General features: G+C 44.9%; 1 protein-coding gene and 1 pseudogene across 1 annotated transcript; both read right to left on the minus strand.

Annotated features, from left to right (window-relative positions):
- Window positions 1-3,243: 3,243 nt before the first annotated feature.
- Window positions 3,244-11,237, minus strand: LOC150043826 (cytochrome P450 2G1-like). The gene is made up of 10 exons (XM_090322561.1): window positions 11,155-11,237; window positions 9,302-9,537; window positions 7,979-8,141; window positions 7,433-7,582; window positions 6,608-6,768; window positions 6,032-6,208; window positions 5,370-5,511; window positions 4,490-4,677; window positions 4,238-4,379; window positions 3,244-3,603 (listed from the first exon to the last, which is right to left on the minus strand). The coding sequence occupies exons 1-10, from the start codon at window positions 11,180-11,182 to the stop codon at window positions 3,422-3,424; spliced, it is 1,569 nt and encodes a 522-aa protein (XP_090178687.1). The 5' UTR covers window positions 11,183-11,237; the 3' UTR covers window positions 3,244-3,421.
- A 5,616-nt stretch (window positions 11,238-16,853) lies between these two features.
- Window positions 16,854-17,653, minus strand: LOC150043827 (ras-related protein Rap-1b pseudogene; annotated as a pseudogene).
- Window positions 17,654-21,889: the final 4,236 nt, after the last annotated feature.

Consider the following 21,889-nt stretch of genomic DNA (forward strand, 5'->3'; position numbering starts at 1 on the left):
CACATGTGCCTTGAACTCAGAGACTAGAATTCTTACTTGGATTTTTCTTCTTTTTTTTTTTTTTGGTCTTTTTTTGTGGCAGTCCTCAGGCTTGAACGCAGAACTTCAACAATGTCCCTGAGGTTTTCTGTTTTATTTTATTTTTTGCTCAAAACTAGCACTCAACCCCTTGAGCCACATCCCCACCTTCTAACTTTTTTTTTTGGTTGAACACTGAAAATAAGAGTTCCATGGTTACTTTCCTGCTCTCGCTGGCTTTAAACTGGGATCCACAGATCTTAGCCTCCCTTGAGTAGCGAGGATAATAGACTTGAACTCAGGACTCAGCGTTCTTGCCTGGTGTTTTGTCACTCAATGCTGTCACTCTAGCACTTGAGCTGACCCTATTGACTCCTCTCCATGTGTCTTAGGCGGAGTGAAAATGCAACTCAATGATTGGTTGCAGACAGAGAATGGGACTCCACCCCACCTCAGCAGCCAAGAGATGATTTCAGTAAGCCTTGATGCTCCCTGTGGACTCTGCTACAGACGCACAGGCAATAATTCCTGGAAGTCATGAGCCAGCCTCCATGTTCTACCCAACCCCAGCTGCCATCCACAGCTCTGCCAGGCCTGTGGTCTTCTAAAGCTTGTCCCCTGGGCTCAGAAGCAAGCAGATGGGCAGAGTAAAGTTTCTGCCCTGTCACCCCAGAGACTCCCATCCCAGCCTCTCAGCCTAGCACCTGGCCTTGGTCCAACCCGGTCTTGAAATCACAGTTACTAACCAGCCCTAAAGACTTCCTGATCTAAAGACATTATATGAAGACATGGATCTTTCATATAAACTGTCCCCTACCTGGCACTATTAATAAACTAAGTTTAAAAAATATAAAAGAGAGCTGGGAAGATGGCTTAGTGGTAAAGTGCTTGTCTAGCATGCATGAAGCCATGGATTCGATTCCTTATTACCACATAAACAGAAAAAGCAGGAAGTGGCACTGTGGCTTAAGTGGTAGAGTGCTAGACTTGAGCACAGAGAGGTTCAGAGACAGAGCCCAGGCCCTGAGTTCAAACCCAGGACTAACAAAAAAGAAAAGAACAAAAAGAGCCTCTTAGCCAAGCACTGATGGCTTGCACCTTTAATCCTAGCTGCTCAGGAGCCCGAAATCTAAGGGTCCCAGTTGAAAACCAGCCTGGGCAAGAAAGTCCCTGAGATTCTTCCCTCCAATGAACCACCAAAAGCTGAAAGTGGAGCTGTGGTTCAAGTAGTAGAGTACTTAGTATGGGCACAAAAGCTAAAAGGACAATGCCTAGGCCCAGAGTTCAAGCCCCAGGACACACACACACAGAAAGGCTAAAATAAAGGATAAGTCATTATGTACTACTACATTAGCAGATCAAGCTTCATATTGTTATCACAGTTTTCTTGTGTGTGTGCCAGTTCTGGAGCTTGAAACTCAGGGCTGGTATACTGTTCTGAGGTCCTAGGGGCCTGGGGCCTGGGCATTGTCCCCAAAGTTTTATGCTGTACCACTTGAGCCACATCAAGCTTTTTAGTCGTTCACTGGAGACAAGTATCACATGGACCTTGCTGCTTGGCCTGGCTTTGAACAATAATTCTCAGATCTCAGCCCTCCCCCACCCCCAAGTAGCTGGGAGAACAAGCATGAGCCACCAGTACCTGGTTTTTAGTGATTTTTTACACCATATCTCAAATGTCGTGTTTAACAAACAAGAATTCAACAAGGGAATCTCTATATGCGATCACTGGCACATAGATTTTAGAACGTAATTAAAATTAAACTGAGAGTTTGTATGTCATAAATACATATCTATCCGTATAACATTATATCTATAGAGTATATATATCCCATCATAAATTTGTATGTCCATGTAGTGAGGTTTATATCTCTAAGACCATATCAATAACCTTGGGTACCCAAATATTGAGTCATTGCTCTTGTACTGTTTGTGTCTAATATCCACATATCCTTTGGTCTTGACTTATCTCGTTCAACATGATTTATTCTAGTTTCATTCACTTCCCAGCGAATGCCATTATTTTATCCAATATCTACAGGCAACTCAAGAAACTAAATCCAACAAACCACTCAATAGGCAAGGGAACTAAAGAGGCTTATCAAAAGAAGAGGTTAAAATGGAATATATATGTATGTGTGTGTATATATATATATGAGAAAATGCTCATCATCCAGTCATAAAGGAAATACAAATGAAAACAACCTTAAGATACCACTCCAATTAGAATGGCCAATATTCTGAACTCAGACAGCAACAAATGCTGGCCGGGATGTGGAGAAAGAGGAAGCCTACTGCACTGCTGGTGGTAATGTGAACTAGTTCAGCCACTCTGGAAGGCAGTTTGGAGGTTTCTCAAAAAAAGTAAAATGAGACCTTCCCTACGATCCAGCCATACCACTCCCGGGCATCTACCTTGAGCATCATAACCCAGGATATGATAAGGACACTTGCACAGCCATGTTCATTGCTGCACTAGTCAAAATAGCTACGCGATGGAAACAACCCAGATGCCCCACTACAGATGAATGGATACACAACATGTGGTACATGCATACAATGGAATTTTAGTGACATTTTAACCTAGGTTTTCTTGAAGGCCCAGGACCATAATGGGCCACTTACAATTCTCTTTGAGGTTTTCTTATGAGCCCAGAGCTCTCTGTATGAAACAGCATAATACAGAAGGCTTGGCACTACATCTTATTTTTTTTTAATTCCTCCCTTCCTTGTCCTCTTAGTTTTCCTGTCTCGATTTCAAGGTGTTAGTACAGTTAACCTAAGCATTCCCACGGTGCCCAATACACGTGCTTACATTTAACAGTGTTGACTTTGATCTTGACTTTATTGAGGGAGGAGGGAGAAGGAGGAGGGAAAGGCAGGGGAAATGGGTTCACATCAGTGCCAGAAACCAAACAGAAAATAAAGGGTCAGTATAAAAGATGGAAAAACAAAAGTACTAGAGTTTGACCTATGCAGACTTTAGGCATGAAGGATATAGCTTGTGTGTCTTACAAGTTATTGCCAAAATCTTGGACAAAGAATAGATTTCTTTTCTTTTTTTTTTCTCCTCCTGACTAAAGCATCCAACTATGTGTTTGCAGATGACGATTCCTGACCTGAGCCCCAGGACAGAAGAAAGAGTGCTCAACTTAGTATGATAGTGAGAAAAAGGAGAAGGAGAAGAAGAAGAAGGAGGAGGAGAAGAAGAAGAAAAAGGAGAAGGAGAAGAAGGAGAGGAAGGAGAAGAAGGAGATGAAGAGGAGGAGGAGGAGAGAGAGAAGAGCAAGAGGAGGAGGAAGAGGAGGAGGAGGAGGTGGAGGAGGAGGAGGAGGAGGAGATGGTATTGGTTCCATGGGCCCAGTACAATGGGAAGGTTCTTTATTGGCCCAGCGGGGGGTTCTCAGCGGGGCACCAGGCAGAGCTTATAAACTGGGGGGATGTTGCCAAAGCCTGAAATCCTGTGGGTGACATCAATGTCCCCAGGTGGCACGAGTGAGCGCAAGGAGAAGTTCTGAAGGATGGAGGTGAAGTAGAGGAAGAGCTCCATGCGAGCCAGGGCCTCCCCAACGCAGATCCGCTTGCCTGTGGGCACAGAAGAAGTGGGAGGGCTGGCCAAGGTCTAGGAGTTTCCCTTTTCTTCTCTTTTTGTGCCAGTCCTGGGGATTGAACTCAGGACCTGGCATTGTCCCAGAGCTTCCCACACACATACAAGGATAATATTCTACCGCGTCAAGAGACTGATGCAGTACTAGCACTCTAAAACTTCTGGCTTTTTCAGTGGATCATTAGAGATAGGAGTGTCAGGGATTGTTCTGCCTGGGCTGGCTTTGAACTGTGGTCCCCAGATCTCAGCCTCCTGAGTAGCCTGGATAATAGGCGTCCGCCACCAATGCCCAGCTTCAGTTTATTTCATAATGGAAGGCAATCTGCTGACTCCTGGTCCAGTGGTCCAGTGGTTCTAAAGTGGAACTCTCCATCTTCCTGCCCCAGCCGCTCACATGCTGGGATTACAGGCCTGCACCACTATGCCCAGAGCTACCATTTCCTCCTCCCCCTCCCCCTCCCTGCCCCTCATCGTGGGCTCAGTGCCTCCAATTCTTCATGTAATGACTCTGTGACACAACCCTCTGTGTCCCATTCTGACCTGGACTTGAAGAGATGGCTCTAGCCCTGACTGGGGGAAGGGAGATGAGTTTCCAAGACCATGAGAACTTACCAGAAGAGAAGGCCACAAAGGCATCGTTCTTCTTGAAGCGTCCCTGTCCGTCCAGGAAGTGCTGAGGATAAAAGTCATTTGGGTATTGGAAGTATTTGGGGTCTCTCAGGACAGAGCCAAGTAACGGGTAGACATCTGTGCCCTGGGGACAAGATGGGGGCGATTAAGAAAAAGTCCATGTCTGAGAAGGGGCATACACAACCGAGGGGAGTGCAGAGGAGGCGAAGAGGGGACCGTGAGGAACAGTCCCACCTTGGGCAGAAAGTAGCCTCGGAAATGAGTGTCCCTGACGACGGTATGGGGAACGCCCAGAGGCACAATGTCCGTCAATCTCTGGACCTCGTGGATCACCGCATCCGTGTAGGGCATTTTGATCCGGTCGTCCACCGTGGGAGTCCGGTGGGGTCCAATCACCTGGTCAATCTCTTCCTGGACCTTGGCTGAGGAATCCAGGAAGAGATTTCACAAACGAAGGCAGGAAAGAGCTAGGATTGAGACTTGGTGGTAGAATGCTTGCCTAGCATGCGTGAAGCCTTGGGTTCCATTCCCAAGCACAGAAAAGGCCAGAAGTGGAGCTGCAGCACAAATGGTAGAGCACTAGCCTTGAGCGAAAGAAACTCAGGGACAGTGTCCAGACCCTGAGTACAAGTCCCAGGAATGGGGGGAAAAAGAGGAGGAGGAGGGGGAGGAGGAGGAGGGGGGAGGAGGCAGAGGGAGGAATACCAGGCACTGCTGGTAGTTCATGTCTGTTATTCCATCTCCTCAGGAAGCTGAGATATGAGACTGGAAGTTGGAAGCCAGCTTGGGCAGGAAAGTCTTCCAGACTCTTTTTTTTGCCAGTCCTGGGCTTGAACTCAGGGCCTGAGCACTGTCCTTGGACTTTCTCAAGGCTAGAGCTCTACCACTTGAGTCACAGCTCCACGTCTAGCTGTTCTGCTGGTTCACTGGAGAGAAGAGTCTCACGGCCTTTCCTGCCTGGGCTGGCTTTGAACCCTGAGCCTCAGATCCCAGCCTCCTGAGTCACTAGGATGGCAGGTGTGAGCCACCAGTGCCTGGCCTCTTTTGTCCTCTCAAGATGCTGTCTTGCCTCCTTCCCACCTGTGAGAGGAGAGTGAGGGCCAGCTCAGCGCACCTTCTACCTGAGGATATTTCATTAAGAGCAGAAGTCCATAGCGCAGGGTCGAGCTCACTGTTTCTGTGCCGGCGAAGAAGAGATTGAGGGTGGTGAGCACTAGATTCTTGAGGTGGAATTCTGAGTGTGGATCCTTTTTATCCTGAGAGAGAAGGAGATCGTGAATAGGGTTACCGTCTGGGTCTCTGCGTTGCTGGGGTCCCCACCCCTCTGTGTATGTTTATATGTCTATCCTGGGACTTGAACTCAGGGCCTGGGCTCTATCGCTGAGCCTCTCAGTGCTCAATGCTAGTGCTCTACCATGAACATTTTGTATCATAAAGATGGAAATTCCTAGCTGGGTGCTGGGAGCTCACAGCTTTCATCCTAGCTACTCAGGAGGCTGAGATCTGAGGATCGAGGTTCAAGGCAGGAAAATCCATGAGACTCTTCTCCAATGAGCCACCCAAACAAAAGCCAGCAGTGGAGCTGTGGCTACCGTGGTAGAGCACACAGCCGCCCAGGGCTTGAGTTCAAGCCCCCAGTAAGCACACAGACATGCACACACGCACACAAACTATACTAAATGCTTCGCCTTTCCTTCCACCACGTGCACGTGAGGATTTCGTGACGTGGACAGGACTTTGAGGAGAGAGCAGCACTGGGGTGGAGGAAGCAGGTACCTGGTGCATCTTGATAAGGAAGCAGTCAATGAAATCTCGAGGGTTTTGGGGGTCGAGGGTGGCTTCATTGACCTTCACTCTGGACGCAATGAAAGCCTTAAGGTCTTCTATCAAAGCATAGATGTGATTGTGTCTTCCGGGCAAATACTGCAGGACTCCTGAGTACATGTCATACAGCTGTGGACTCAAGCGACAGAGATGTGTCAGCCACAGGGACGAGCTCCAGGGAACCAACCAGGTGGCCTGAATCTGGAGTCAGGAGACAGTTGGGCTTGAGGATTTGGGGTGACCTTTAGTTAGTTAGATAGTCGTATTGGTCTTGGGACTTGAACTCAGGGCCTGGGTGCTGTCCCTGAGCCTTTCTGTGCTCAAGGCCAGTGCTCTACCACTTTGAGCCACAGCTCAAGGTGTGGTTTTCTGGTGATTTGTTGCACATAAGAATCTCATAGTCTTTTGTGCCTGGGCCGGGTTTGAACCGAGATCCTCAAATCTCAGCCTCCTGAGTAGATAGGATGACACCTGGGTTTGGGACCTGGTCGGGGTGGTGGGGCAGGGAAAGTCACTCCCTGTGGTCACCTGGGCCCAGGTCACACTCATCTCGATGAAAGTCTCATTAATCATCTCCAGAAGGTGCAGGAACTGCTGGTCTTTGTACTCAAAGCGTTTTCCAAAGACCACGGAACTGATGACATTGGAGACCGTGCGGCTGAGGAAGAAGGTGGGGTCGATCGGGGTGCCTGGGAGGGGAAGGGAGGAGACAAGCAGAAATCATCCATGGTGGAGGTGATGAGGAGAGATCATGGATACAGCAGGAGGCTCGCTCTGTGGCTGGTGTGCAGGAAGCACACTGAGGCCGGGTGTCGTGGTGTGTGGGTGCAGTGCCAGCACTGGGGAGGCTGAGGAGAACTGGGAGTGCAAGGCCAGGCCAGAGGCAATGACACACCTCATCACAAACACACTGCAGAACACAGATATCAGCAGTCCATGCAGGAGAGGTTCTGGATAACCAGTCCCTAGGGGGTCTCCTTTGATTTGATTTATTTTGGGGTGGGTTTGGGGGCTGGAACTCATCCTGATGTCTGGGGCTCTATCACTCGAGCCACAGCTCCATTTGTGATTAATGAGTGATAAAGAGTCTCATGGACTTTCCTGCCTCGGATGGCTTTGAACTGATATCCTCAAGATCTCAGCCTCTTCAGTAGCTAGGATGATTGGCACGAGCTCCTGGTGCCTGGCACATGCTAATTTTTCAACATGGAACCCAGCTGGTAATCTCTGTAAATCCTGGAAGGTTTCCATCTTCTCTCCTTTCAGAGATTTCTGCCAGCAAGGCCCATCTTCTTATGATTGAACTCCCCCTCCCCCGACACCCCATCACCTAAAACCCTCCCACCCCCATACCTTCCGTCTTCCGTAATTCTTCTAGTAGATACCCGGCCTCTTCCTGAATCCGTTCCTCAATGCTCCGCTTTCCCATCCCAAAGTTTCGCAGGACAGTCAGGGAAAAGCGGCGAAGGACCTTCCATCGCTCTCCATTGGCCATAGCCAAACCTGCCGAGATGTCAGGTCAACTTTCCTCTGCACACACCCCCCCCCCCAGCCACACCCTGTGGTCTAGCCTTGAGTACAAAGAAGCTCAGGGACAATGCACAGGCCCAGAGTTCAACAACCTACAGAAAGACAGACAGACAGACGGAGTCTCACAGTGACTCATATCCCAGGCTATCTTTGAACAGCGATCCTCAGATTTCAGTCTCCTTATATGACTGATCTTTAATATAGTGGATATTAGGCTTCGTCAGTGTTATCTGACAGGCTGAGAAGCAGAGGAACATCTCACCCATGTGGTCCTCTTTGGTTTCACTGAGTGACTGCAGTGGATGATCTGGTCCCGGTGTGGTTGGGATCCTTTCCCTTGGGTGGTGGTTGGTCATGGCTGTGACTTACCATAGCCTTGGAAATTCCGCTCTATCGTTGCTATTTCTCCACGGCCACTGAAGTCATCGGCTTGATCCACCAGCGCCTCCCTCACTGCTTCGTGTCCACATAAAATAACCACTGGCCTTGGACCCAGGTACACAGTGAACACATTGCCATATTTCCCCTGGAGCTGGGAGGGAAGGAAAGCAAGGAGGAGGCAATGGATTGGAGCAGGACACCGGGACATGTCAAAGAGTTGACAGAGGGTGGAGGGGGTTCCAGGGAATGTATCACAGATAAAGATTCATCCTAAGGCTGAAAGGACTGCTGGACAGTCTCTGCTCCTGTGACCCTGGGGCAGGGAGTGGGGGTGGGAAGCCACATCCAGATAGCCAAAGATGAGTCCTTGGGTGCTGGTGGCTCACGCCTGTCACCCTAGCTGAGATCTGAGGATCACAATTCGAGGGCAGCCTGAGCCGGAAAGTCTAGGAGACTCTTATTCCCAACGAACCACCAAAAAGCCAGAAGTAGATCTGTGGTTCAAGTGGTGGAGTGCCAGCCTCGAGCAGGGTCAGTGCCTGCCCAGGCCCTGAGTTAAAGCCCAAAGATTGGCCTGCACGCGCGCGCACACACACACACACACACACACACACACACACACACACACACAATGTTCTTGTTTCCTTATCTGTAAAGTGATGGATATGAATTAGCTGAAGTCAGATCCATGCTTGTCTCTCTAAAATATTAACTTTCTAACCATGTGTATGTGTGCACCTATATGTGTCAGTACTAAAACTTGAACTCAAGACCTGAGCACTGCCTCTTAGCTAGCACTCTGCCACTTGGAGCCACTTCTGGCTGCTGCTGCTGCTTCTTCTTCTTCTTCCTCTTCTCCTTCTTCTTCTTCTTCTTCTTCTTCTTCTTCTTCTTCTTCTTCTTCTTCTTCTTCTTCTTCTTCTTCTTCTTCTTCTTTTTTGCTGGTGAGTTTGAGATGAGTCTCACAGACTTTCCTGCCCAGACAGGCTGGCTTTGAACAAGGATCCTCAGATCTTCGCTTCCTGAGTAGCTAGAATTAAAGTCACAAATAACTGGCACCCAGGCTAACATTCTAGAATCTTAAGATACTGGCTCTTTAACTTGTAAAATAAGAGCCCTTGGCTTCCCAAATTCTGACATTAGGTAGGGATGTACACCCATGCACAAGAAATGTGGGTTTCCAAGCAGTTTCTCCTTCTGGGATTTTTTTCCCCACAATCTAAGATGGCCAACCAAGAATGTCTCCAGGCATGTGTTTTCACTGTGGGACTCGTGGCATCCTCTCCTGTGGGAAGGGGCCCATGCACTCACCTTCATAAAAGACTGATAAAAGGCATCGATTCGGACCTGCAACACATTTCCCAAGAAAGGGATTGGCGTGGGGCCTGGTGGCAGCTTTCCTCCCTTGCTGATTCGTTTCCAGGCCATGAGGGTGAGCAGACAAGACAAACTGAACACCAGAAACACAGTCAAGGCTCCTCCTAGCTCCATTGTGCCACACTTGAGAGGTTCACTCATTGGCTTCACTTCTAAATAGTTCCTAGGAGCTTAAGCTGAAATTTGAACATCCTGAAACTCAAGTTTACCAGGTGTAATGCCATCAGAGCCACAGATTCCTTGACAGGGATTTTATGTAACTCATAATCTCCCTGCTGTGAGTATTAATGTATTGAATTCACCCTGGGGAAAATTTGGGAGAGAGACCTCCTGCTTTCTTCTTTCTTTCTTTCTTTCTTTCTTTCTTTCTTGTTTGTTTTGGTTTTTTTTCTTCATTTTTGGGGGCGGGGAGGTTAGTTGTGGAGCTTGAACTCTGGGTCTGGGTGCTACCTCTGAGCTCTTCTATTCAAAACTATAGGCAAATCACTACTTCCAGTTTTCTAGTGGTTCACTGGAAATAAAGGTCTACCAAGAACTTTCCTTCTGAGGCTGGCTTTGAATTGCAATCCTCAGATCTCAGTCTCCTGACTAGCTAGGAGACTTCCAATGCCTGGCTTTTCTTCCTATTTCAAATTCCACAGTTTTATCACAGCTCAACTCCTGGTTCAAAATGCCATGTAGTCTGGAAAATAGTTGAATATCTTTGTAAGTGGTTGAGTTTAGGACTCAAGACAAACCATGTTCAAATCTCTAGGTTTTCTTCACTGGGAGGTGTCTATGTACTCTGAGACTCAGTTTCCTGTCAAGCAGGGCAGCTGCGCTATTTTAAAAGATGTGTGTGTGTGTGTGTGTGTGTGTGTTTGTATGTTCTTTTGTTTTTGCCAGTCCTGGAGCTTGAACTCAGTACCTGGGCACTGTCCTTGGGCTTTCTCAAGGGTAGTTCTCTACCACTTGATCCACAGTACCACTTTGGACTTTTTCTATGTCTGTGGTACCAAGGAATCAAACCTGGGTCTTTGTGCATGCTAGGCAAGCGCTCTACCACTAGGCCAAACTCCTGTCCCTGCATGTTCTCTTGCTTGACATTTTTACTCATGGATGGTGTTTTACTACTTGAGTCATGCTTCCAGACAACTTGTTATTTTTTGCTGGTTAATTGAAGATAAAAGTCCCACAGGGAGCTAGGCATTGTGACTCACACCTACAATCCTAGCTACTCAGGAGGCTGGATCTGAGGATCAAGGTTCAAAGCCAGCCCAGGCACTAAAGTCCATGAAACTCTTATCTCCAATTAACCACCAAAAAATTGGAAGTGGTGCTGTGGTTCAAGTGGTAGAGTGCTAGCCTTGAGCTGAAGAGCTCAGAAAGAGTGCCCGAGCCCAGGGTTCAAGACTCATGACCGACAACAACAACAAAAAAGTCTCACAGGGATGTTACTGCCCAAGCTGGTTTTGAACCATGATCCTCAGATCCTAGTCTCCTCAGTAGCTGCTATGACAGGTGTGAGCCACCAGTGCCCAGATTGAAATTCTTAATTTTGACAGGACGCCAAAGTGAAAAAGAATAATCTCCTGAATAAGAGAACCAGGCAGAAGTAGAGCTGTGGCTCAAGTTACTACTTGAGTGCCAACCTTGAGTGAGAAAGCTCAAAGACAGAGCTCAGGCCCTGAGTTCAAGACCCAATACTGGCAAACACACACACATACACACACACACACACACACACACACACACACACACATACACACATGCACAAAGTCCAATTTCCCTGAGCCTCAACATCTTACCATACAGAAAAGAAAAAGAAATAAGCATGAAAGTAGGTACTTATAGCAGGGATTTTACAGTTACTTGCTTAGCTCCTGGCCCAACACTCCAGGAAAGAGTTGAATCCCTTTGTCCATCTCCACCCTACAAAACTTTTGCTTAACATCAGGCAAAGCATTGCCAAAGCTTTGATAAATATGGGATGTTCACCAGAGCTATTTGGCAATAACATCAGGCAGCCTGGCTAACGAGCATGAAATGTGCCAGGAATACAAGAAATAAAAAAAAATATGCTGATCAGCCTCCAGTGAGCCTCACAGAAACACACACAATTTCAAAACACTTGTACCCAGAGTCAACATTGACATTGCATGTGTCTTCCAGCTTAGCAAATCTTCACACACAAGCCCTGGAACAAACCTACTTTTTTGTTTGTTTGAGGCTTCTATTTTATATATTGTGCAAGAATTAATCTGTTATTTTTCTTGCCCCTCCAAGGAAAGCCCATAAAAAAAAATCATGAAGGGAGGCTGGAAACGTGGCTTAGTGGTAGAGTGCTTGCCTAGCATGTATGAAGCCCTGGTTTTGATTCCTCAGCACCACATGAACACAAAGAGAGAGAGAGAGAGAGAGAGAGAGAGAGAGAGAGAGAGAGAGAGAGAGAGAGGGGGGGGGGGAGGGAGGGAGGGAGGGAGGGAGGGAGGGAGGGAGGAGAGAGAGAGAGAGAGAGATAGAGAGAGAGAAAAAGAAAGAGAGAGAGAAAAGAGAGAAAGAGAAAAGAAAGAGAGAGAGAGAGAGAGAGAGAGAGAGAGAGAGAGAGAGAGAGAGAGAGAGAGAGAGAGAGAGAGAGAGAGAGGAAGGAATCACAAAGGAAATTTCTTCTGCAAGACAACAAACAAATATCCACCAGGCCCCAGTACTCACATCTGTCATCTTAGCAACTCAGGAGGCTGAGATCTGAGGACTGTGGTTCAAAGCCAGCCTAGGCAAGAATGTCTGTGAGTCTCTGCTCTCCAATGAACCATTCAAAAGCCAAAAGTGACTCCAGTGGTAGCCTTGGGTGGAAAAAAAACTAAGAGACACCACCCAGGCTCTGAGTTCAAGCCCTAGGAAAAGGGTAATCACATGTGCACACACACACACACACACACACACACACACACACACACATACAAATTGAAGGGCTGACAATTTAGCTCAGTGATAGAGCACTAACTCTGACATGCAAAGTCCTGGATTTGACCCCATAACATTAGGGAGGGAAAAAAAAGACAATGAAAACTCTATAAGAACATGATATACATATATGTGTGTATATGCACACATATATGTATATGTATATATAGTATAATATATAGAAACAGTGTAGTTATATAATATATTTACTACATATAATAATTTACAATATAATATATAGTAGATATATATATTTTTTTGCCAGTCCTGGGCTTAGGCTCAGGGCCTGAGCACTGTCCTTGGATTCTTTTCAAGGCTAGAGCTCTGCCACTTGAGCCTCAGAACCACTTCTGGCTTTTTTCTATGTATGTGGTACCGAGGAATCGAACCCAGGTCTTCATGCATGCTAGGCAAGCACTTTACCACTAGGCCAAACTCCCAGCCCAGTAGATCTACTATATTATTACTTGTTTATCTGTTGTGGGGTTTGAACTCAGAGCCTGGTGCTGTCCCTGAGCTCTTTTGCTCAAGACTCGCACTCCACTACTTTGAACCACAGCTCCACTTCTGGTTTTCTGGTGGTTCATTGGAGATAAGAGTCTCACAGACTTTCCTACCCAGGCTGGCTTGGAACCATGATCCTCAGATCTCAGCCTCCTGAGTAGCTAGTTTGACAGACATGAGCCATTAGCACCTGGTTCGTAAATGCTTTTATTACATTTCTTTCTTTTCCTTGTGCTGATACTAAGGCTTGAATTTAGGGCCTGGAATTCTTGTTTGGCTTTATTTGTTCAAGGCTGGCCCTCTATCACTTGGGCCACTGCTCCATTTCTAGCTTTATGGTGATTAATTGATGATAAGAGACCCTGGTCTTTCTTGCCCTGGTGCTGGCTTTGAACCTCAATTCTCAGATCTCAGTCTCCTCAGTAGCTAAGATTAGAGGCATGAGCCCTCAGCTCCTGGAAAAGGGAACATATTTTAACATTAATATTTCCATGAGAGAATGTTTTTTTGCCAGTTCTGGGGCTTGAACTCAGGGCCTAGGCATTGTCCTTGATCTTTCTCAAGGCTAGCATTCTTCCACTTGAGCCACAACGCCATTTCTGGCTTTTTCTGTATATGTGGTACCAAGGACTCAAATCCAGGGCTTTGTGCATGCTAGGCAAGCACTCCACCACAAGGCCATGCTCCTGCCCTGACAGATTATTTTTTTTACCTGTTTTAGAATTTCCTGTGTATAGACTCTTATAATGTACACACAATTATGGAACATTTCTATTTTTTATTAAAGAATTTATTAACATTGATTTTTACATCCTATTTCAAAGTTCATGTTTAACAAACAAGTATTCAAGAAGGGAATCTCTATATACAATCACTGGCACTTAGGTTTTAGAACATAATTAAAATTAACCTGTGGATTTGTATGTCATAGATATATATTAATCTATGTAATAAAACATTATGTCTATAGAGTATATAGCCCATCATAGATTTTTACATCTATGTAGTTATGTTTATATCTCCAAGACCATGTCCATAACATTGGGTACCCAAATATTGAGTCATTGCTCTTGTACTGTTTGGATCTAATATCCACATATTAAGAATACCATGAGCCTTTGAAACACTTCTATTTTTATTTTGTTGTTGTTGTTAACTAGGACAAAATATACCTCATGCAATATTTGTCATCAAAATGGCTTTCAAGTGTATAAATCAGCAACATTAAGAACGTTTAGATTATGCAGTTACCAGTACTTGTGGAGTTTTGTGTGTGACAGTTCTGGAACTTGAACTCAGGACCTAAAAGCTGACCCTGGGCTATTTCACTCAAGATTAGCTCTATCACTTGAGCCACAGTGCCACTTCCAATTTTTTTTGCTTGTTTATTGGAGAAAAGCTTTCTTTGAATTGTTATGTATCCCAGGCTTGGCCTTGAATTTGTTGGGTTTTTTTTAATTTTTATCTTTACTGAAAAGATGAGTGGGGGGGGCCTGAAATTCAATAAATAAGGTAATGAGTACATTTGCATTTTTGTTTTGTTTTGTTTCTGGTTTTTGGTTTTTAGTTTTTGTCAGTCATGGGGCTTGAACTCTGGGCCTGGATACTGTCCCTGAGCTCTTCAGCTCAAGACTACCACCCTAAACCTTGAGCCACAGCACCACTTCTGGTTTTCTGATGGTTAATTGGAGATAAGAGTCTTACGTTCTTTAGTGCCCAGGATGGCTTTGAACCGTGATCTGAGGATCTCAGTCTTCTGAGTAGCTAGGATTACAGGTGTGAGCCACCATGCCCAGCTTGTACATTTCTTTTAAACACTGTTGCCCCATCCCATTTCTCCTGCTTATCCCTCCCTACTTCCCATCCCCTGAAGTTGTAAGATTCATATCCAACATAGAGTCAAGTGAATATCAATATTGCATCTTTGTCCTGCTGTTTCTGTGATTCCCTTAAACTTATATCCAAGGCACAGAAGGCTAAGAGAAAAGAACTACGCACAGGACATAATAAGAACCTCTTTTCTCCAATTCTTGGAGTTCACATAGATGCACTTCATTATATGTGGTCCTATGCACTTAGCAATTGGGTTATTGAGATCCCCTGTTAAGAATATCATAGACTTAGTCTAGATCTTACAAATGAGGGAAGCCATTTGAGCCTGGATTGCTTTGCTTAATATCATTTGTTCAAGTCTTTCCATCTCCTTACAAACAGGGTGATGTCATTCTTATCAAAAGTGGCATAGAATTCCACTGTGGTATTCCACAGAATGCCACATCTTCTAGATCCATTCATCTACTGAGGGGCATCTGGATTGGTTCCATATCTTAGCTATGGCAAATAATACGGCAATTTTCATGGTTGTGCTGGTAGCTTTAGTGTGGCCATGACCTTGTCATTTGGATAAATGCCCAGGAGTGGTATTACTGGGTCCTAGGGGAGATCTGTGTTTAGTCATTTTTTGGGCCAATCCTGGGGCTTGAACTCAGGGCCTGGGCACTGTCGTTGGACACTTTTTGCATAAGGCTAGTGTTCTGCCATTAGAGCCACAGCACCACTTCCAGCCTTTTCTGTGTATGCAGTTCCCAGGAATCAAACCCAGGGCTCCATGCTTGCTAGGCAAGCATTCTACCACTACGCCACACTCCTAGCCCCCATGTTTAAATCTTTTTGAAGTACCTCCACACTGCTTACCAGAGAGGCTGGACAAGTTTATACTCCCACCAGAACTGTAGTAGTGTTCCCCTTTGTTGATCTTGAATTTACAACCTTCTTTCCTCAACCTGCCAAGTGCTGGGAATATAAGTGTATACCACCACATGCAGAAACCGGTGTTTTGTTGGTTTTTTTAATAATGCAAGCCCTTGCATGGCAATCCAAATTTATTGAACTACTGATGCTAAGTTATACAAAATTGCACCATTTTAATTAAGGCTTTTTACTTTACATTTGGCCACCTCAAAGTAGTTGGTCAATTTAAATAATGTGGCTCCCTGTTGGATAGATACACAATCTTTACACCCACATGTTAATGCATACAAAGCAACAAGGCATTGTTAAATAAAACAGCAAGAGTTACTGCAAATTAGGCCTTGTGACCAATTATACATGATTAAAATTATTTCCCACATTCACATCCACAATACTCATCCATCATTTAACATCTCAACCAAAATGTTACACATGGGAAACAATCACTAACAGGCAAAAATACTAAATTTGTATATTTGGTATTGCAAATACACTTATGCATGAGCAAGCGAGGGTTTCACAGTGAGAAGCCTGAAAATGATTTACAAAAATTGTTAAATCATTAAAAAATTGTTGGAAAATATATACTTCTTGTTGTAGACCCCCACTGTACACACAACTATAAACATTTCCCTTATGTAAACAAAAAAGAAAGAACAGGTCATAAGATTCGAAAGGTCTGGACATTTCCTTCCCAACAGATATTAAAGGCAATGTCTTTAATCTAAGACATTATACTGAAAAGACTATTGAATTTTAAAGACAAAATCACTGTCTCCACAGGTTTTTGAAAAATTAAAAAAACTATATAGCTGTGTTAATCAAAGCACTTATTTTGTACAATGATAATGACCTTCAATTTTTTTAAATTACAATAAGCTACAAGTATCAAAGAAGCGAAGTTATCTGGAGTAGTCTATTTAGGAGCTCTTTGGACTTTTTTATTATGCTAAAAGAGTGGTGCTTTTAGGATTTACATTATTGTACTCTCCAATACAAAGAATGGGGATATGTTAAAGTCTACAGTACACCATTTTCATACATGTCCAACATTGGTGGATGAAGAATGTCTCTTAGCAGTGATACTGGATGTAGCCTCTAGTTTTACCAGCTGTATACTGTAGGACTATTATATAAGTAAAAATCTCTCTCGTGATACTGGAAAGTGATTAGAATGTGATAAAGTAGCTTTCACCCGCCTCTTAAAGGTACCACCCCAGGAAAGGCCATTTAAGATGTCGGTAGGTTTAACTTAAGTTGGAATTCTGACACGGTTGAATTGGGCAACAGTTCTTCAGACCTGGCTCAGAGCTACAATGCATTTATTATATTAAAGCAGCTGACATGAAGACTTTTGGGGAGCCTTCCCAGGTACTGGAATTTTTCTGTTAATTGGCCGCACTAGGTCATTAAAAAAAAATCTCATTTATTTTTGATTTTGCAGAAGAGTCTAAGAATGCACAGTCGTTCCATTGTCTTGCTAGATTTTGACCTTGTTCCCTTCCTACAACTCTTTCATCTTCCAAGTCACACTTATTACCAGCCGGGATCATTGGAACATCATCAGTGTCTTTAACTCGAAGAATCTGCTCTCTTAGATCTTGTAAGTCATTAAATATGGACTGTGCCGTGATGGAATAAATTAAAGCAAAGCCTTGTCCATTTTTCATGTACAAATCCCTCATTGCTGCAAATTGTTCCATTCCTCCAGTATCCAAAATTTCAAGCATACACGGCTGTGCATCTACTTCAACTTGCTTTCTATAAGAATCTTCTATTGTAGGATCATATTTTTCAACAAAAAGTTCCTTGAACAAACTGCACTGGCAATTCCTCAACAGATCAACAAGATGGGGTCTGAACCAAGAAGAAGAAGAAGAAGAAGAAGAAGAAGAAGAAGAAGAAGAAGAAGAAGAAGAAGAAGAAGAAGAAGAAGAAGAAGAAGAAGAAGAAGAAGAAGTTGTTACTCCAATGTGCTATTTGAGTGGCAGCGATCAAACCCACCTCCAATGATTTCACCAGTGCCACCATTTCCTGGGATGTCCCAGTCTGCCCAATGGAGGACAGCATTCCACCCAAGAGGACCATCATGCAGAATCCAAAGGTGGGCCTAGCTGCAAAGGATGCTGGGAAATGTAGTCTTTCCATTGAATTGACTTGAGCATAGTTGAGATCTGAGAGTTCAATTCTGGTGGGTTCTTTTTTTCTTTCTTCTTTTTTTTTTTTTGGTTGTTGTTATTTTGGTGCCCGTCCTGGGACTGGAACTCATGGCTTGGGCAATGTCCCTGAGCTTTTATAGCTAAAACTAGTGTTCTACCACTTAAGCCACAGCTCCAGTTCTGTTTGTTTGTTTAGGGAGGTGGTTAGTGGTTTATGGTAGGTTCGATTCATGGGACTTTCCTGCTTGAGCTGGCTTTGAAATGTGATTCTCAGAGTAGCTAGGATAACAGGTGTGAGCACCTGGGCCCAGTTTCAGGAGACAGAAGTTCAATTCTTTTTTTTTTTTGCTAGTCCTGGGGCTTGAACTTAGGGCCTGGGCACTGTCTTTGGGATTTCTCAAGGCTAGGGCTCTACCACTTGAGCCACAGCATGACTTTCAGCTTTTTCTAGGTATGTGGTAGGCAAGCACTCTACCACTAGGCCAAAATGTCAGCACAGGAAGGTTCAATTCTTAAAGAAAGAAGAGGCAGATGGATGTAAGTGGCACAGGAAATCTTACAGGTATGAAAAGATAGATGAATGGATGGAGGGAGGGAGGGATGGATGGATGGATGGATGATATGAAAGGAATTGAGCTACAAAGAGGAGGGTTGATATTTCATCTTCAAGAAAGTTTTCAGGCGGGGAAAGGGAGGAAATTAGAGACTTGAATAGCTCCCACACATAGCAAAGAGGAAAACATTTGGGTGTCTTAGCAGAGGCTAAGGTTCTCATATTATCCCAAGGAAAGGATCACCAAAAGGTCTGAGGTACCAGGAAGAAGTAATTATACTCAGCCATGAACACCACACCCCTCGGGTTACATCCCTTAGTAATCAGAATACCTTTGGATTTAGTGTGTCCTGAGAATTGGATAGAAAAAGGCTCCCAATATCACCTTACATAACTTCCAGTCCCTCCTCTGAACTTACCATTTGAACCACCATTCTACTTCCAACTTCTTAGTGGTTCATTGGAGATAAAAGTCTCAAAAGTCTTTCCTGCCTGGCTAACTGAGATCCACCAATCTCAGTCTCCTGAGTGATTAGGATGACACTGGCTCCCTGGCTCCTGAATCTTCTTCCAGCAGCACCAAGTGACTGAAGTCCATCCCTTCCCACTGGCCAGATCTCATATGTTCTGGAGTCATCCCTTTAATCCGAATGGGCTGTGATTGGCCTAAAGCGATCTGAACCCTCACAGGCACTGTAGAGTCCTAGCATACCAAATCACACAGATTTCTGGAAAGCAGTGAGTCACTTCCATCCTGGGGGAAAATCTGTACCAGTGGGCAGGGCATAAGAGCAGGAGCTTCACCTTCCATTTTCAGAGACTTGGCTTCTCAAACTTGGAAACCCCAGGCCATGCCAAGCACCGTGGCACATGCCTATAATCCCAGCTACTCAGGAGGCTGAGATTTGAGGATCTCAGTTCAAAGCCAGCCTGGGAAGGAAAATCCATGTGACTCTTACCTCCCATGAACAACTGGAAGTGGAGCTGGGGCTTGTAGTTAACCACAACCAGGAGCAGTATGACAGGATACCAGAGCCAAAGAAATGAGGAAAAGAAGGAGAAAAGGAAAGAAGAGTAGCAGAGAGTCCAGAGAGCACTGGCTTCTGAACTCTGAGCTTCCATAAGCACATTTATTCATTTAGTTCAGCACAGGGAAGATTACTGTAGATATGGGCAGAAAACAAGAGGTCCATCTATCTTGTGTTTTGCAATTATTATATAAGACATAGCCAGGTGCCGGTGGCTCACACCTGCAATCCAAGCTACTCACAAGGCTGAGAGCTGAAGATCAAGGTTCAATGCCAGCCCAGCTAGAAACGTCCCCCATGAGACTTATCTCCAATGAACCACTCCGAAACCAGAAGTGGTTCTGTGGCTCAAGCAGTAGAGCACTAGCATTGAACATGAATGCGGCAGACACACAGAAAGACAGAGAGATACAGGACAAACCCAAAGAACTTTTTTTCATTTAATGATTTAACGCTGAAATTTTACATCATATTTCAACTGTCATGTTTCACAAACAAGTATTTAAGAAGGGAATCGCTGTATGCAATCACTGGCATATAAATTTTAGAGCAAAATAAAAATAAAGGAGTGACTTTGTATGTCATAGGTACATATTGATCTATACAACATTGCCTATAGAGTATATCTTCCATCATTAATTTTTATGTCTGTGTAGTTATATTTATATCTTCAAGACCTTGTCAATAACCTTGAGTACCCAATTATTGAGTCATCACTCTTGTACTGTTTGGATCTAATATCCACGTATCAAGGAGGCCATGTCCTTTTTGTTACTTAGAAATCTTTATATAAAGACCACCAGTCTTGAATGAAAAAACCAAATGAGATTTCAAGGCCCCAGTTCTAGCACAAAAATAAAGGAGGGAATGGAAGAAGGGAGAGAAGAGGGAGGGAAGAAGGGAGAAGGAGGGGAGAAAGGAAAGAAGGAAGGAAGGAAGGAAGGAATAGAAAAGAAAATATGTTTCATACTGGGCACAGGTTGCTCATGCCTGTAAATCCTCGCTAATCAGGAGGCTGAGATCTAGGGATGGCAGATCAAAGCCAGCTTGGGCAGGAAAGTCCATGAAACTCTTATCTCCAATGAACCACAAGAAAAACAGAAGTGGCGCTGTGGGTCAACCAATAGAGCTTTATCCTTGAGATGGAAGCTCAGCGACAACAACCCAGCCCAGAGTTCAAGCCCCACGACTGACCAACAAAAGGAACGCTGTTCCATAAATACTTGACATCGTGTTAGCTGAAGACTGCAGGCTGCTGCAGCTGGACAGGTCGGTGCCACTGGGGTCTGACCTGGGCAAGTGTGAAGTCTGGACGCTGAATGTCCTCCAAAGTCCCTGTGTTAAATAAACGCCTGGGCCCCAACTGGTGTAAAGTGGACGAAGTAGAAACGTTAAGAGTCAGGGTTTAGTGGGAGATTTTAGGCCATGTGGGGTGCCTTTATAAAGGCCCTTCTAGGGTTCCAGGCCCTTCCTCTTCCTCACTGCCCATCCATGGGGGAGAAGCTTTGATCTGCAATACATTTGTCCAGGTACTGCTTCCTCCCACCACAAAGTTCTCTCTGTTTCTCTCTCTCTCTGACTCTGTCTCTGTCTCTCTGTCTCTCTCTCTGTCTCTCTCTCTCCCTCTCTCTGTCTCTCTCTCTGTGCATGCTCTCTCTCTGTCTCTGTCTCTCTCTGTCTCTCTGTCTCTCTCTGTCTCTCTCTCTCCCCCTCTCTCTCTTCCTCCCTCCCTCCCTCCCTCCCTTTCTCTCTCCCCCTCTCTCCCTCCCACCCTCCCTCCCCCCCTCTCTCTCTGTCTCCATTAGTAGGGCTTGAACTCAAGGTCTTGAGTACCATCTGTGAGCTGCTTTGTTCAAGGCTGGCACTCTACCACTTGAGCCACAGCTCTATTTCCTACTGCATTTAGATAAATCTGATTTATGGTTGAATTGCTCACTTAGTTTCTGCTGTCAGCTCTTTCTCATCTGAGTGGAGGCACCAGAGAAATCTGCCCCCAGCCAGTGTTCAAATCACAATCTAGGAACACAAGCGATCTGGAGAGGCAAAGCCATACATCACCCCTTCAGGACTCAATGGATTCACATGTGAAATCTAACAGATATTTATAGACAAAACTATGCTATGGAAAAGAACCAATGTTACTTAAATTATTCACCACTACCCCCCACATAAAATAGAAAGGGAAGAAATGATATTGAAGCCATTCCATGAAGCCAGTAGGAGACCTTAAAGCCAAGACCTGGAAAAGACATCATAAAGAGAGAAAATTATAGCCCAATTTCCTTAAAAGGCCAGGCACGGGTGGATCATGCCTGTCATCCTAGCTACTCAGGAGGCTGCGATCTGAGGATTATATTTCATATTCAGCCAGGGCAGGAAAGTCTATGAGACTCTTATCACCAATGCACCAACACAAAGCCAGAAATGAAGTAGAAGATCAAGTGGTAACGTCATGAGCCTGTACCAAAAAAAAAAAGTAATTAAAGGTGCAAGGCACTGAATTCAAGCCTCGGTACTGGCAGAAGAATAGATAAATACCTGCATGGATGAATGATGGGTAGGTAAATAGATGAGAGACCAAAGA

The sequence above is a fragment of the Megascapheus bottae genome, chromosome 31, assembly GCF_031878675.1.
Source record: "Megascapheus bottae isolate mThoBot1 chromosome 31, mThoBot2.hap1, whole genome shotgun sequence".
In the NCBI taxonomy this organism is placed as follows: domain Eukaryota; kingdom Metazoa; phylum Chordata; class Mammalia; order Rodentia; family Geomyidae; genus Megascapheus; species Megascapheus bottae.

Excerpts from the sequence above, each read along its gene's own strand:
- LOC150043826 (XM_090322561.1), bottom strand. The coding sequence starts at position 11,182 with ATGCTTATTTCTTTTTCTTTTCTGTATG. Across the intron at positions 9,538-11,154 it reads TTCTTTTTCTTTTCTGTATG|CTCCTAGGAACTATTTAGAA; the intron begins GTAAGATGTTGA and ends TTTCAGCTTAAG. Across the intron at positions 5,512-6,031 it reads TCCTTATCAAGATGCACCAG|GATAAAAAGGATCCACACTC; the intron begins GTACCTGCTTCC and ends CTTCTCTCTCAG.